The 14,751-nt window shown below is 63.6% G+C and overlaps 1 protein-coding gene across 2 annotated transcripts in view; it reads right to left on the minus strand.

Moving 5' to 3' along the window:
• The window catches only part of KCNQ1 (potassium voltage-gated channel subfamily Q member 1), a 379,149-nt gene that overhangs the window by 279,017 nt on the left and 85,381 nt on the right, over positions 1 to 14,751 (minus strand). For both annotated transcript variants that reach the window (NM_001205441.1, XM_024987363.2), the window contains exons 3-6: positions 5,051 to 5,177; positions 4,543 to 4,621; positions 3,919 to 4,015; positions 3,187 to 3,327 (exon numbers count right to left, since the gene is read on the minus strand). In NM_001205441.1, coding sequence (NP_001192370.1) covers positions 3,187 to 3,327; positions 3,919 to 4,015; positions 4,543 to 4,621; positions 5,051 to 5,177 — 444 coding nt within the window. The remainder of the gene's footprint in view (positions 1 to 3,186; positions 3,328 to 3,918; positions 4,016 to 4,542; positions 4,622 to 5,050; positions 5,178 to 14,751) is intronic.

The following is a 14,751-nucleotide window of genomic DNA, read 5'->3' on the forward strand; positions in this document are numbered from 1 at the left end:
CTTTTCACTCCCAGTTCTAAATTTAGGTGCAGGGGTAAACAGAGCCTGGCAACCTCCGGATCTGAGACCCCCGGGCGCTAAACAGAGAAGCCCGTGTTTGCAAAGGCTGCTTTTCCCTCCACTCAAACTTTAATACAAACAAACGCATTTTGTTCCAAGGGCAGAGAAGAAAGTCTTAAATCCTCCCCGACACCTCAGCAGCCAGGCGTGGGGCGCCACGCTGGGAGGGGGTGGGGAGCTCTCGCCCCCGCGTCGGGCGCCCCACCTAGGGCGGGGGGAGTGGAGGCGACCCCGGCCTGGAAACCGAGGCTCGGTGAGTGGAGGACCGACTTGTGAGTCCACCTGGGACAGTGCTGTCCCCGGCGGTGGAGCGTCCCCCAGCGTCCGTGTGCCCCTGGGCCCTCGGAACACAGGCCTGTTTGGAAAGAGGGTCTTTGTCAATGTGACTGGGTTAATGACCTTGAGAGGAGACGGTCCTGAGCTCTCGCGTGGACCCTGCACCCACTGACCGGCTTCCCCATAGGAGAAGGAAGGTACGCCCACAGGCCCTGGAGCACCTGGGCCTCAGAGGCTGGGAGAGGTGGGAAGGACGCTCCCCTGGAGCTTCAGGAGGCAGCCAGCCTTGATCTCGACTCCCAGTCTCCAGAAGCATGAGCAAGCACGGTTCTGGTGGTTCACCTTGCTGTGGGCACCCCGTGGGCCCCAGACAGAACCGACCGCTTCCCAGGCGCATCCACTCATCCGGCCAAGCCTGGTGCTGAGGGTGCCGGGGCACCTGCAGCCTGCCCAGTGGGTCCACACGTGGTCCTGGCAGGCTTCCCCCAGCCCGCCCCCACCCCCGGCTCTGCAGAGGAAGCACAGCACAGGGCCTGTCCCACAGCCCAGACACCCAACCGCAGGGTCCGTCTCCCGTGTCCAGCCAGAGGAGCTGGTCTGGGGCGATGCTGTGTGCCCATGGAGGGTAGCCTGCCCGGCCAGCAGGCCTTGCTGTGCCAGTCCCCAGCAGCAGCACAGCCTGCAGGCAGGCCCTGGGCCATCCGCCCCAGGTGGGGAGCCTCAGGGTGCGGGCTGGGCTCACTGCCCTGGTGGCCCGCAGCAATGCCACGCAGGGGGAGGGCCGCCCGGCCCTGAAGCCCACCGCGGGCGGTCCCGTTCGCATGTCCTGATTGCTTGTCCAGGACCTGCCGGGGGCATAGCCCAAACTGCAGCCCGGCCTGCTCCGCCCGCCTGAACAGCTGCAGGGGCGCCACGGCTGCAAATGGGGGTCGTCTGCCCGGAGCCGGGTGGCGGGGGCACCGAGCCCGAGGGAACAATGGCCAGGCCGGGGCCGCAGCTGACGGCGAGACCGGGGCACCGGTGCCAAGCTGGGCACAAAGGGGCCGTTTTCCCGGCTGGCGGGCGGATGTTTGCACAGGTGTGCGCGCGGGAGCAGGGCCCGCAGGGGCCAGGCCGGGGGCAGCTCCAAGGGAGAGGCCGGGAAGGCAGGCGGGCGGGGGGGCCGGGGCCGGGCACCGCTCACCAGCCGAGCCCCCCCACCCCACACCCACGCGCCTCCTACCGCGCCGTCTGGCCCTGGGGATCCTCATGGTCCCGGATGGTGTGTCCCTCCACAGGCCCTGCCTGTTACCAGAAAGTGACCCCTCCCCTGCCGGAGCAGGGGACGAAGTGCCCTCCCTCCAAACCTGCTGGGGGGCCAGCCATGCCCCAGCCCGCAGGCAGTATCAGAGCAGGTCGGCACATCCTCACCTTTCCCGGGCAGCCTGGCATGTTGGAAGCTTCCAGAAAAAAAATGCTGACTTGGCCAACATGAGGAGCCCCGGCCTTGGCCTCTTGGGGGTGGGGATGGAGACGTGAGCAGCTTCCTGCCCCACCCAGAGCAGCAGGGACAGGCCTCCCCATGGAGGGTGGGGGCCCTGGGCAGAGGCAGAGTCCCCCACCCCGCCACCATTCTGGAAGGAAACAGGTCGGAAGTGGACATGTCCAGGGCCCAGCTCAGCCTGGACCTGCAGTTCCGTGGAGCCGGCGCTGCCCCCAGGCCTCAGCCCCACCTCGTGGGTGCAGCCTGAGACCCCCTCCTCTCCCGGGCTGAGCAGGCCTGGACATCAGCCACCCAGCCCCCGACTTAAAGGGGCTCCATCAGCCACCCCTGACCTCGGGCATCTCGTACCCGGGGCTGGCGTCACGCGCTCTGCGGCTCGGGCTGCCCTGGACGCTCCCGGGCACTGGGTCCAGTGCCCCCTGCGGAGGAGGGAGAGGGGCCAGGCCCGGCTGATGCCCCAGAGATGGGGCCACTCTCCCACCTGCCCTCCACAGCCAGGGTCTGTCCAGGCCACCGGGACCCCACGCGTGCCGCTCCCAGGCCAGTAAGCTGCTGACCACCCTGTGACTAAAGGAGAGCCTGGGACCTGTCTCCCCACAAGGCCCAAGTGGAGGGTTGTTGGGGGGCGTCCTCCGTGCCCTGAGGTCCCACACCAGTGATGCTGGGTTCCTATTACAACCAGGCCCCAGGATGGGGTGGGGGGTGTGCGTGGCTCAGACACCCTGGCCCTGGCTGAGGCGCCTGCAGCCATCCACGGCCAGGCCAAGTGCCACCTCTGCCCCCCAGAGCAGAACCCGGGGACCCTGCACACTGCCCCAGCCACAGCCAGCGCCAGACACGCGGGCCAGGCGCCCTGTCAGAATGGGGGAGCTCGGCGCTTTCTCCCGAGGTCCCCGGCCTGGTGTGGTGGGCTCTGTCAGCCACCTGACCATGAGCTCCTGAGCGCAGGGACACTGGGGGGCCTGGCGCTGAGCCGCACAGAGGTGGGCCCTGGGGTGGCGGGGGTCTCGGGGCAGGGGTGGGGGTGGTCGGCGATGAAGGGCCCTGCCCAGGGCTGTGGGAGGAGCTGGAGCCGCCTGCGGCCACATCCCCAGCAGGTGGCCCTCGCACACTCGCCTTCCATCCCGTCAGACTTCCCTCCGCCAAGCCAGGATCACAGATAGAAACGTCAGGGGCCCCACAACAGCGACAGCTAGGCTCCGGGCGTCCAGTGTGGGACCCGGCCGCCCGCCCAACGACACGCCTGTGTGCAGGCTTCAAGCCTGCGGGGGGGCGGGTCTTGAGGACCCGGGGCGACACGCTGTGCCCCACCACTTGTCCGGGCCCGGGGTGTGCAGTGATCTCACGGCTCAGAGGTGCCAACTTACCACTCCCCACCACAGGGCGTCCGCGTAGCTGCCGAACTCGACCTGGCCCGACTCGTTGACCGCGTCTTTCTCGGCCAGGTACACAAAGTAGGACGAGAAGATGAGGCCCAGGAAGCCAATGTACAGGGTGGTGATGAGCTCCTGGAGACAGACAGAGAAGGGCGCTCGGTCAGCCAGCGCCCGCGGGCGCCCGGGGGCCCTGCAGATGTGCCCCAGACAGGCATCACGTGCAGGGGTGAGGTCCTGCCGGAGACCAGCTCCAACCATTACCCGAAAGTTCCACGTTAAAAGCCAGCATGTCTGACAGGCAGACGTTGGGCTTGGAAAATAATCTAGGTTCCCCAACTTGTCGACGGTGAGATCGGGTCTCCCCGTCCAGGAGTGAAGCCACTGCCCTGGCCCGCCCACCCAGCTCTTTCCCGCAGGACCTTGGGGAGTCGCAGGGACGGGCCTCACGCAGGGGTTCAGGCTGGCCCCCACCCCGCCTTCACAGGGCTGCTCAGGATCTGCACAGGTTCAGATTTCTGGGCATCCTGATGCTTCTCCCACGTTGCACATCCATCTTTCCACCTACCCGAGCGTCTCCTGTCCCAGCTTGAGGGAACGTGGGCACACCACCTGCCTGGCCAGCCAGGGACTCCAGCCCCTCGGTGGCAGGGGGCGGGGTGGGGACAGCCGGGCTGGCTCAAGCTGAGGCTGCGCTAGGGCCCTGCGTGCCCCCCGACCACACACCTGGCGGTGGATGAAGACCACGGAGCCCAGCAGCCTCCAGGTGCCCCCCTGGCGGTCGACGTGCAACATCCGCAGGATCTGCAGGAAGCGGATGCCCCTGCGGAGGACAGGCCCCTGTGGGCGCCAGGCGGCCTGCACTCCCGCCCCGCCCATCGACGCTGCCCTCCCGCTTCCTGCAGAGGACAGGCCCCTGTGGGCGCCAGGCGGCCCTGTGCCTCCACCCCACCCATCGACGCTGCCCTCCCCCTTCCTGCGGAGGACAGGCCCCTGTGGGCGCCAGGCGGCCCTGCACCCCTGCCCCGCCCATCGACGCTGCCCTCCCCCTTCCTGCGGAGGACAGGCCCCTGTGGGTGCCAGGCGGCCCTGCGGCACAGCGTCAGGGCAGGGGCTGCACACAGGCCTGGAGCCAAACCCGCACGTTCCTCAATTCCCTGGGCTGCCAGATGGCCTTCTGGGGGGCAGCCCCAGGATCACCCCAGTTTACAGATCAGCAGACTGCGGCCCCCAGACCTTGGGGTCCCAGCCTGCTTCCCAGGGCCAGTGCTTGCACCTGACTCAGCGTGGGCCCGGAGCCTGCCCCCCAGCACTCGCACCCACACGCCGCCGGTCCGCAGCCCCACCTACCTGATGGCCGAGGTGGCAAACACCTGCCCTTTGGAGCCCACGCAGAGGACCACCATTGAGGCCACCACCACGATGAGGTCTGGGGGGCAGAGCCGCCGTCACCAGCCGGGCAGCCAGACGCCAGCACAGAGGCTGGCAGTCAGCGCGACAGGGCCCCGCAGGGGGAGGCCGGGCCCCCATCCCAGGCACATGCCAAGGCCACCCGAGCCCCCCGCCCAGCCCTGGCTCGTGGGCTGCTGAGGGCGGTGGACACTCAGGTTGTGCTGAGTGTGACCAGACCCCAACCCTGCCCTGTCAGCAGCATCTGGGGGCAGAAGACCTGGCCGCTGATCGGGGCGCCTGGGAAGTCACCCCGCTGGCCTTGGGTTCCAGCCCCTCACAGCTGGAGGAGGCGACTCTGCCTGGTGGTGTGTGTGATGGGGGTCTATCTGCCAGATTCCAGGGGACGGTGCCCAGCCTGTGTCTGGAAACCTTGGGGTGTACCTTCTAGGGGGCAGATGTGACTCACCGATGATGGAAATGGGCTTCCGGGCGAAGCGCAGCCGGCCCCAGATGCCCACGTACTTGCTGCGGCAGCCAGCTGACCAGAGGCGGACCACATACTCCGTCCCGAAGAACACGACCAGGACGATCTCCTGCGGGGGCAGGGCGTGTGAGCTCACCTTGCAGCTGCACCTGGGGTAGGTGCCACGCCAGGAGCCTCTGCTGAGAAAACGTGTGGGGGTGGGGGGGCAGGCGGCCTGGGCCCCCGTCTGCCGCATCGTCCACCTGGACAGGCCAGCCGCCCAAGCCCAGGCCCACCGCCGCACTCGGTACCACAGAGAAAAGGTGAGACATTATGACCGAGTGGGCTTTACACCCGGAATGCAAGGTCAGTTCAACACATGAAGACCAAGCAATACAATACATCACGTTAATGGAATGGAGGGGGAAAAATCACGTGATCTCCTGATCACAAAAGACGTAAAAACACAAAGTACTTGACACAGTTCAGCACCTTTCAGGATAAAAACTGTAATCAAACGAGGCGCGGAGGGGACCCGCCACTGGACGACGAGAGTCACAAATGAAAACCCCACAGTGAACAGCGCAGCCGCGCGGAAAGGCTCGAAGCATTTCCTCCAAGCTCGGAACCAAGACGAGGGCGCCCGCGCTCACCGCGTCTAGTCAGCACCGTACTGAAGTCCCGGCCAGGGCTGCTAGGGAATAAATGAGACACTGGCAAGTCGGGAAGGAAGAAGTCAAATTATCCATGTTCACAGACAATATGATCCTAGGTATAGAAAGCCCTAAAGATTCCATGCGAAAAACCTGTCAGATCTAATAATGAATTCAGCAGAGTAGGACACTGTGACCCCATGGACTGTAGCCCGCCAGAGTCCTCTGTCCATGGAATTCTCCAGGCAAGAATGCTGGAGCGGGTAGCCATTCCCTTCTTCAGAGGATCTTCCCAACCCAGGGATGGAACTTGGGTCTCCCTTACTGCAGGCGGGTTCTTCACCATCTGAGCCACCAGGGAAGTTGATCACAAAAATCTTTGCGTCTCTATACACAAACCATGAACAATATGGAAAGAACGCTATAAGACAATTCCATTTACACTAGCAGCAAAAAAAAAAAAAAAAAAAAAGGACTTATGGATCAACTAAGGAGGTTCGAGACTTGTACAATGAAAACGATTGTTTCAAGAAATGAAAGACGACAAATAAATGGGAATACATGTTCACGGACTGGACTACTTAATACAGTTAAGAGGTCGATACGACTCAACGACTCAAAGTGATCCATAGATTCAACGCCATCCCTCTCAAAACCATGAAGACGGTCCCCCCTCACCCAGAAATAGCCCTCTTAAATGCAAAAGAAATGCTAAGGGGCTCTGAACAGTCAGAGCGAGGTGTGGGGCACCAACAATGGGCTGTTCCTCGGCCTCGTAGAGGAAGGAAGTTCTGAGAAGGCCCCCTCGGACAGGCCTGAGGGCACTGTCTGCAGCTGCTGTCCTGCTCCGTCCTCCCCCCGGGGGCCCAGCCCTGCCAGAGCACTCGGCTCCCACGGGGAAGGGCACAGGCCCGGGTCCCACGCCCGGCCTTGCCTGTCCTCCCCAGGGAGCCACGGTGGAGGGTGTTTCCCAGGGCTCTGCAGTCAGACTGGCATACAGCACCCAGAGTGTGTCTAGGGCACGCTCAGGGCGTGCTGGGAGAAAAGGTGGGGAAGTGTACCGGCTTCCTTTTGTGAAAAGGTTTCTGGTGGGCAAGGCCGAGTTGGTCAGGGTGGGGTGTGAACTCCTGGGGGCACCTGGGACAGTGGAGCTCGAGGGTGTGGACGCGTGCTGGCCCCGTGGCCTTGGGGCCTAGAGGGTGGCTGAGCCCACCAGGGCGGGGGCCACGTTTAATGGCCCTGGTGGCCTGGACCTGGCTCTGCCGAATGAAGGGATGAGCAGCTTGGGGCTCCCTGGGACAAGGGCTTTGTCTCGTACGTGTGTTTCCCAAGATTCCGGCCCAGCCGGTCCTAAGAGAGTGTGATGAGCGGATGGTGGCCAAGGAGGCCCCAGCAGTGCACGGAGGCGGGTGTGGATGGTCCGGCTCCGTGTTTGGCCCTCATGACAAGGGCCACAGAGCCACCACCTCCAGGTCCCCAGAGCTGAGACACCAGTAAATGCCAGCATCTCCACAGAGGAGGGGGCCATGGGCCCACTGATGGCCCTAAGGGGACGGACAGATTTCCCCCAAAGAGCAGTCCCCAGAGCCTGTACCCCAGCTCTGCAAATCCACACACCATTGGGTTGATCAACCACGAAAGAGATTTTTCTCTTATTTTGATGCCTGTTTTTAATCACTTAAATACATTCTTCAGCCACGTCCTAAGTATATTCAATGCAGTAGAAGTCTTAGGACCATAAGAAAAGAGCTTACAACAGACATTCAGATGAAGAAGCGCCTCCTGGGATGCTGCTGGGGTGCTCCCCACCCCTCCCTCCACTTGATTACCCTAGCCTCACACTCAGAGCTACCCAGGCCCTCCTGGGGCTGGTGGGCTCAGGCTGCAGGACTCCTCCTTTGGAGGAGTGAGGTGTAGGGATAATTTAAAACAAGGCTAATCCCCAAATCCTGTTTGAGTCTGGAATGCAGCTGGAGGCTGGGCTGCTTGCTGGGGGCCCTCACCCTGTCACCGCGAGCCCGAGACCCAGCCGCAGTGCTCATCAAAGTGTCGCCACCAGCGTGCTGGGCAGGGGAGGTCCTGGGGCAGTGGGCACACACGTGCCCTGGGGTGAGAGGCTCTCCATGCCACCAGCCCCATGCGCTGGGCAGGGTGGCACCTGGGGCAAAGCTGGGACCCCAGGACTGGGCGCTGCACACTGGGACCCAGAGCCTCCCCGAGGTCCAGGGCCCCAGGACTGGGTGCTGCTCACTGGGACCCGGGGCCTCCCTGTGGCCTGGGCCATCACCATCTCTTGGAGCCCCCTGTTCACTGACCCAGGTGCCAGGAGGGCAGACAGGCAGGCCCAAAGCTGTGGCAGGGCAGGAACTCTGGTCCCAGCCACCCTGGGCTGGGGGCTGCTCCGGAGCTTTGACTGGGCTCGACTGTCCATTTGTGGAGGCTCGGGGTGGGTGGGCCAGGGCTTGTAGGAGGGCTGACCCCACGTCGTCCTGTGGCACCACCTCTGAGTCAGAAGACCCCCCAGCCCAATGCCAAGAGGCCCAGGGTAGGGCAGGGACAACTCCTCTCGGCTCCAGGGAGAGCCAGTGAGTCCAGCCTCTAGTGTCAGCAATCAGACCCAGAGGATGACCTCTCCCCTGCCCAGCCGCCCTCCTCGCCCTGGGCTTTCTCCACCCTGGGCAGGGGCAGGCCCACGGCTCAGCCGTCTCTGCAGACCAGGACCCGCACGGGCCTACAGCAGCCGCAGAGGCCTCCGGCTCCCCCAGGGCCCGGCAACGGCCGACCCCTCCCCCACCCCCTGCTCAAGCCCCTGGCCTGGCCCCTGACGCCCAGGGAGGGTCAGGCTCCCCTGGGCCTCCCAGAGCCTCCCATTGGCTCGAGGCACACACCCCACCCCCGGTCCCCAGTGCTCTGTATTTGGCTCCTCCCGCCTCCCGCCCCCCTTCCCAGTCTAGCTCAGGCTCCCGCCCCGCCCCCCAGAGCCCCCCAGCACACCTGACTCCTCCACTGATAGCAGAGGCGGTGCGGAGGCCCCATCCGCGGCCCCACGTGGGGCCCGTGTGCCCGGATGTGAGCAGAGGTCAAGGATGCAGCCCTGAGCTCCGTTCTGCAGATGGGGGAGGGGGCGTCCTCCCACCAGGGACCTCTGCCAAGACCGCCACCACCGGAGGGGTGAGGGCCCTCTCCCACCCCCCTCCCACCCAGCCACCATCCCTCAGACACAGCAAGGTCGCCTCCCAGCTGCGGGCAGCCTCACAGACCAGAGGCCTCTGAGCAGCTGGGCGCTGAGACCAGGGCACAGACCTGAGACTCCATGCCTGCAGGAAGCAGGCCGGGGAGGTAGACCTGGGGGCTCTGAGCATCCAGGCAGCCCCCCAGGGGGAGCCCATGCCCTCCTGCTGTGCAGCAGGTCCCGGGCCCCCTGTGTGTATCGAGGGCGATGGGTGTGGAGTGGCCATTGGCAGTGACTATTTGCAAAATTTAAATTTATTTCTAAAATCAAGTTCCTAAGCAACCACTCAATTAAAAATCGGTAAAGAAGAAATCAGCTCAGACGGTAAAGAATCCGACTGCAATGGAGGAGAGTCAGGAAGATCCTCTGGAGAAGGGAATGGCAACCCACTCCAATATTCTTGCCTGGAGAATCCCACGGACAGAGAAGGCTGGCGGGCCACAGTCCATGGGGTTGCAAAGAGTCAGACACGACTGAGTGACTAACTCTGCTAAAGAAGGCATTTCTCTAGAGAAGACGTACAATGGCCCCCCAGCACATCCAAAGATGCTCAACTGCTCATCAGCAAGCTGTGAACCCACAGTGAGGCGCCCACACCCATCAGGTCGGCAGCTGCCAGAGAGACCGAGCGAGTGCTGGGGCAGGCGTGGAGCAGCCAGAGCCTGGTGCACGGCTGGTGGGAACGCACGACGGCGCGGCCACCTTGCAAGGCAGGATGGAGGGTCCTTGAAAATCAAAAATAGAACACGTTCGCCAATCCCACTCCTGGACGGATCCTCCAAACAATGAAGAAAGGAGAAGAAAACGGGAAGTCGGAGCTCAAAGATGTTTGCACACCCGTGTGCACTGCAGCATGGCTCACAGCAGCCAGAAGGTGGAAGCAACCCACGTGCCCCCTGCCCCGCCCCCAGTGGAATCTCACTCAGCCTTAAAAGGAAGGAAACGCTGACAAGACTGGGATGTGGACGAACCTTGGGGACACTGCGCTCAGTGACATACACCAGACACACAAGGACGAATCCTGCGTGATCCTACTCACAGGAGGCCCCTGCAGGGGTCACATCCAGAGAGACAGGAAGTCGACGGTGGGGCCAGGGGCTGGGGGGCGGGGGACGGAGTGGCTAATGGGGCAGAGTCTCTGTTTGGAAAGATAGGGACCTTCTGGAGGCGGACAGCGTGATGTTTCAACTGTGCACTTAAACATGGTTAGGACAGTAACTGTACATTCTACGCATGTTGCTACAATGCTAATAAAAATAAAGCCTGTCCTTGGTTGTCAGGGGCTGTGGGGGCGGTGGGGACAAATGGGAACCGCTGCTGATGGGTGAGGACGAAGGTCGAAACGAGACGGAGGTGGTCAGGGCATGATACTGTTGACAAGTTAAACGCGCTTGCAAACAGTGACCTGCGTGATTCATGTGTTTTTCCATGACACAAACGCCCCCATGTCCCTGCGGCTCTGCGCTCAGGCCTTCGCCTGGACCTTCAGGGCCAGTCCAGCAGGGCAGAAACAGCCGCCCTGGAGCCCCTGGTTCTGAATCTTCACGGCACATGTGTTAGTTCAGCATTAAATGAGCAGATGGAGCTCAGGCATTGTGTGCAAAAGCCACGCGGCCCAGCCAAGACCCTGGGGGAGGACAAGGGGGGGGAAGCAACGCGCAGAGGTCAGGCCACTGCTGGACACGGGTGGGTCTGAGCCCCTGAGCCTGAGTGCCAGCTGGGCAGGGGGCGCTGGTCTGGGGACCCCCGCACTCTGCCTGAGCAGGCCCTGCCAGGGGGCAGCCGGATGCCGGACCCCCGGACTCGACCACGATACCAGTAAGGGGCACGGCCCACACCCACAGACGGGGTTTCAGGGCTGACGGGGGTTGACAGCAGATCTGCAAAGCCTGAGAGTCGAGATAAAGGTTCAGCGACGCAGGTGCTTATCTGGCTTTTCCAGCTCCGGTCCACAGAGGGGGGAAGACAGATTCCTCGGGCGTTTCGTAATCGCCGTGGCTCCACTGCTCCCCGCAAGAGGGGTGAAGGTCCACGCGGCCGTCTTATCTGTCGCTTCGTCTCTATCAGCTTGTGAACCCTCTCAACCATCGGGAAGGTGGTCCGCAGTCCAGGGGGCTTTGAGGCCCAGCACTGCCCGCACCACCTGGTTCAGAGGCTCTGGGAACAGCCCGTGAGCCCAGCCCCCGAGCGACAGATAGCAAGTGGCCTGGGGGTTCAGCCCCGCACATCTGAGCCTACACGTGGAGCCTGGTTTCTCGGATGAAAGGGTTTGTTCTGTGCTTCTGCCAAACAACCAAGGAAGCCTCATGGGCCCTTATCTTTATCTCCCTGGTGCTCAGATGTTACTGCTCTGTTATCTTCATAATGAAAAACCAATTTTAAAGACAGTGAGAAGCTTAACTGCCGGGAATTAAGCGCTGACCTTTGTGGGCTGGAGGGGTGGGCGCTGATGGAAAGCAGAGGTTGGGGTTGCAGACAGAAGGCTGCACGTCCTCCCCGGGAGCCCCACGGATGCCACGTGCAGCCAACTCAGGGGCTGGGGGGCCCTTGCAGGAGCTCCTGGTCCCTCAAAGGCTTCCTGGGTGAGAAGGATGCCTGTGTGTTCTGGGGTGAACAGGATTTCACCAGGCAGACAAGGGGCCTAGAGGAGAGGCAGACGTGGGGGCCAGCCCACGCCACCACCGGAGCCGGGGGTGCGGGCAACCAGGGCAAGGTCTGCAGAGGGCACGCGGCTGCCCAGTCCTGGCCAGGAGGTGTTCCCGTGGTGGGGGCTGGTGTCCCCCGCACCGAGCCCGGCCGGCGGGCTCCAGGGCCAGCTGTTCCACCTCCACGTGGGACCCGATAAGCCACAGAGGGAGCCGGCCTCGGCATTCCCGGGAGGGTCAGCTGGCCCGAGTGCACAGGGCAGGCGCGTACGCTGCTCAAAGGCTCTTTGTTCTGGGGCCTGCCTGTGGCCAGCTGCTCCCAGCCGCGCGCCCGTGGCGAGGGCCTTGGGCTTCCTGGTGACATGTGCTGGGCACAGCTGGGGCCCCCCCCCCGAGGAATACCAGCACCCCCCTATTCCCCCACCCTCCCCCTGCCAGCGCTGCGCTGCCCAGGGGGGCAGGCTCACATGCTGGCCTCACAGAGGGGCAGGGGGCGGAGGGGCCCACGCGGCGTTGGGATGCAGCCCGCCCAGGACCTGTGGGGGACTGACCACCACCCCTCCCCAGTCCAACCGGCTGACCTGCAGGGAGCCCCCCTGCCCAGCTGTATCCCCCGGTCCCACGACGCCCCTGAATGTGCAGCCTGACCTGGGCCCCTCCACATCCTGCCTGAGGTCTCGGCCGCCTGCAGTGGCCCTCACAGGTCCACCTTCTGCTCCACGGGGCCTGCGGACCAGGCCTGGGTCGGGTGCTGGGAGAAGGGGGTGGCCCTGCCTCGGTGATGCCTCTGTGACCCAAGGGGCACCCAGGCTGGGACAGAAGGGCAGGCTGCTCCCGCTTCCCCAGAGAATGGTAAGATCCAAGGTCACCAAACACCCAGTGGTGACCCCGTCTGTGGAATGGGGGTGCTGGCGGGACCCACCTCCAAGGGCAGTGGGGAGGCGACATGAGAAGGGCTGCAGGAAGGATCTAGAAGATAGGTGGGTCTTGGGTTGGGGGAGAGGGTCCCCAGCATGGGCGGGGGCATGTGGAGAAGGGCTCTGCTCAGACAGCCCCTCCTAACCGGCGCCCAGGCCGCCGACAGCCACTGAGCCCTTCGCTGCCCAACCTCCTGCCCCGGGCAGCAGCACTCGGCCCAGCCAGTGGACCCCTCCCCTGCCCGCTTCCTCGGCTGTGTCTCCGAGCCTGGCCCAGTGTTGAGTCCACAGGGCGCCCACCTGGTGCTGGGAAGACCACAGAGAAACACCGCCGCTTGGCGGGGGGGACTCCAGCTCCTTCCCCAGCCCCACATCCCACCCATGGGGCTGCCCGGCGTGCCCGGGAGATGGGGAGGGCCAGGGTCTCCCCACGCCTCGATGGGCCCGCATCCTCTCCCTGAAGAGGTCGGGTCCCCTGAACTCCCCCTTGTACTGTCCGCCCCAGCCTCCTGGGAGCTACGCTCTAACACTTGCCTGTGACATCGCAGGCTCAGCGGCCACTGGGCAGGGCCTAGGATGGCCCACCTCCCAGAGGGGCACCTCCTCTACCACGAGCTTCCTGGGAAGCCCTCTTCCAGGGAGCGAGCCAAGCTCAGGGAGGCCCCCTGAGCTCAAGGAGCAACCCCTTCCTGTAGCCCACTCTACGGAGAGCCGGGTGCATGGGGCCAGTCCAGGCCCCTCCAGCCCCCTCCTCCTGTGTGAAGTTCTATAATAACTGTAAGCTCCGGTGCCTGTCACTCTGGGCACTGCACACGGGTCCGAGCCCTGCGCCTCGGGGCACATCACACCCTGCACACTTTCAGACCTGTTATCGAGAAGACCAACCCCCAGCACCGCAGGCTTCTGAGCTCAGCCTGGGAGGAAAGGCCGTCCACCCGTGGTGGGAAGGAGAGCGGCCCTCCATGATTTACCCTCACATGGACTGCCGGTGCCAACCCATGGGCGACCAGAGCCACCTCCAGCCCCGGGACCCAGCTCGCCTCCCAGATACACACCAGCGACACAGGGCATCCGGCACTGCCTGCTTCCTCCCCGCCCTGGTGTCCCCAGGTCAGCAGGCACTCCAACGCTCAGTGGAGTTGGGGTGGGTAGGTGTGGCCAGCAAGAGGGCTTCTAGCGGCCGTCTGCTCTGTGCCAGCACTGGGCTGGGCAGATTCTGGTGAAGCAAAGCCTACTGGTCCCACACCCCAGGGTGCCTCGTGGATGGTGGGCACCCAGGAGGCATTCGGTAAGAAAAAAAATGTGCATGTGTATTTACACAAAATATAATCGATGTATTTTGCTGTCCTAGTATTTGTATTAATGAGCGAGTTTCAACCGTCCCGGGGAGAGGCACTTACAAACAGCCCTGACAAGCAACGGGGGAACAGTGCGGAAACGACCAACGTCCCCGGTGTCGGGGCCGCCGGAGGGTCGGGGGCGGGCCAGGAGGTGCCTTCCTGCGCCCGGAGGGGCTGTGCTCAGCCCCAAACTCGGCCTGCGCGCTCCACGCTCAGCTCCCCAGTGGCCATTCAGGAGCGCGCTTCATCCCCGAATGGTTCAGCCTTTTTGGTGACCTCATAGCCATTTACTTCTAATTGTGTTGGGTTCTAATATACGTAGCCTCATCTCCATTTTTCAAAGTGTGTCAGGTGTTTGCGTGGTCACGTGAAACGATTGGTGTTCACAAGTACTCCACAGGCACAAACCAAGAAAACGCCCCACCGTGAGGCTCCACAGTTGAAGCGCGGGTTTGAAACGTGGTCCTGAGACTCTGGCTCTCCTCCTGCTGCGTCTGGGCTCTGTGGATGCCGGACCGAAAGCAGAGGGTGAAGTGACGGCCCCCAGGCCCGGCCACCTCCCGGCACTTGGATCTAAGTTCTCAGAAAGCCAAGCAGCCCGGGGAGGCCCGGGGGAAGAAGGCCTCCCCCGCGCGGCCCACCATCCGGAAGTGGCTCCAGGCAGAACAGAGGTGGGCTGTCCCCGGGGACCCTGCCCACACTGCGCCTGTGAGACCTGCAGGTTGGTGGTTTGAAGGCGCCGGGTTTGGGGGCGCTGGCTTCACGGCTGTAGGTGCCAGGCACAGTGATCCGGGCTTCCTGTCAGAGTCCAGAACGACCCACACGGCAACCTCTAACCGTCAACGCTGTGACTTGTATCTCCCGGGCTGGAGTCGCCCGTCCTGAGCGAGATGTCCTGAAGTGTCCCGTGAGTGCTG

Source organism: Bos taurus, chromosome 29 (genome assembly GCF_002263795.3).
Source record: "Bos taurus isolate L1 Dominette 01449 registration number 42190680 breed Hereford chromosome 29, ARS-UCD2.0, whole genome shotgun sequence".
NCBI lineage: Eukaryota > Metazoa > Chordata > Mammalia > Artiodactyla > Bovidae > Bos > Bos taurus.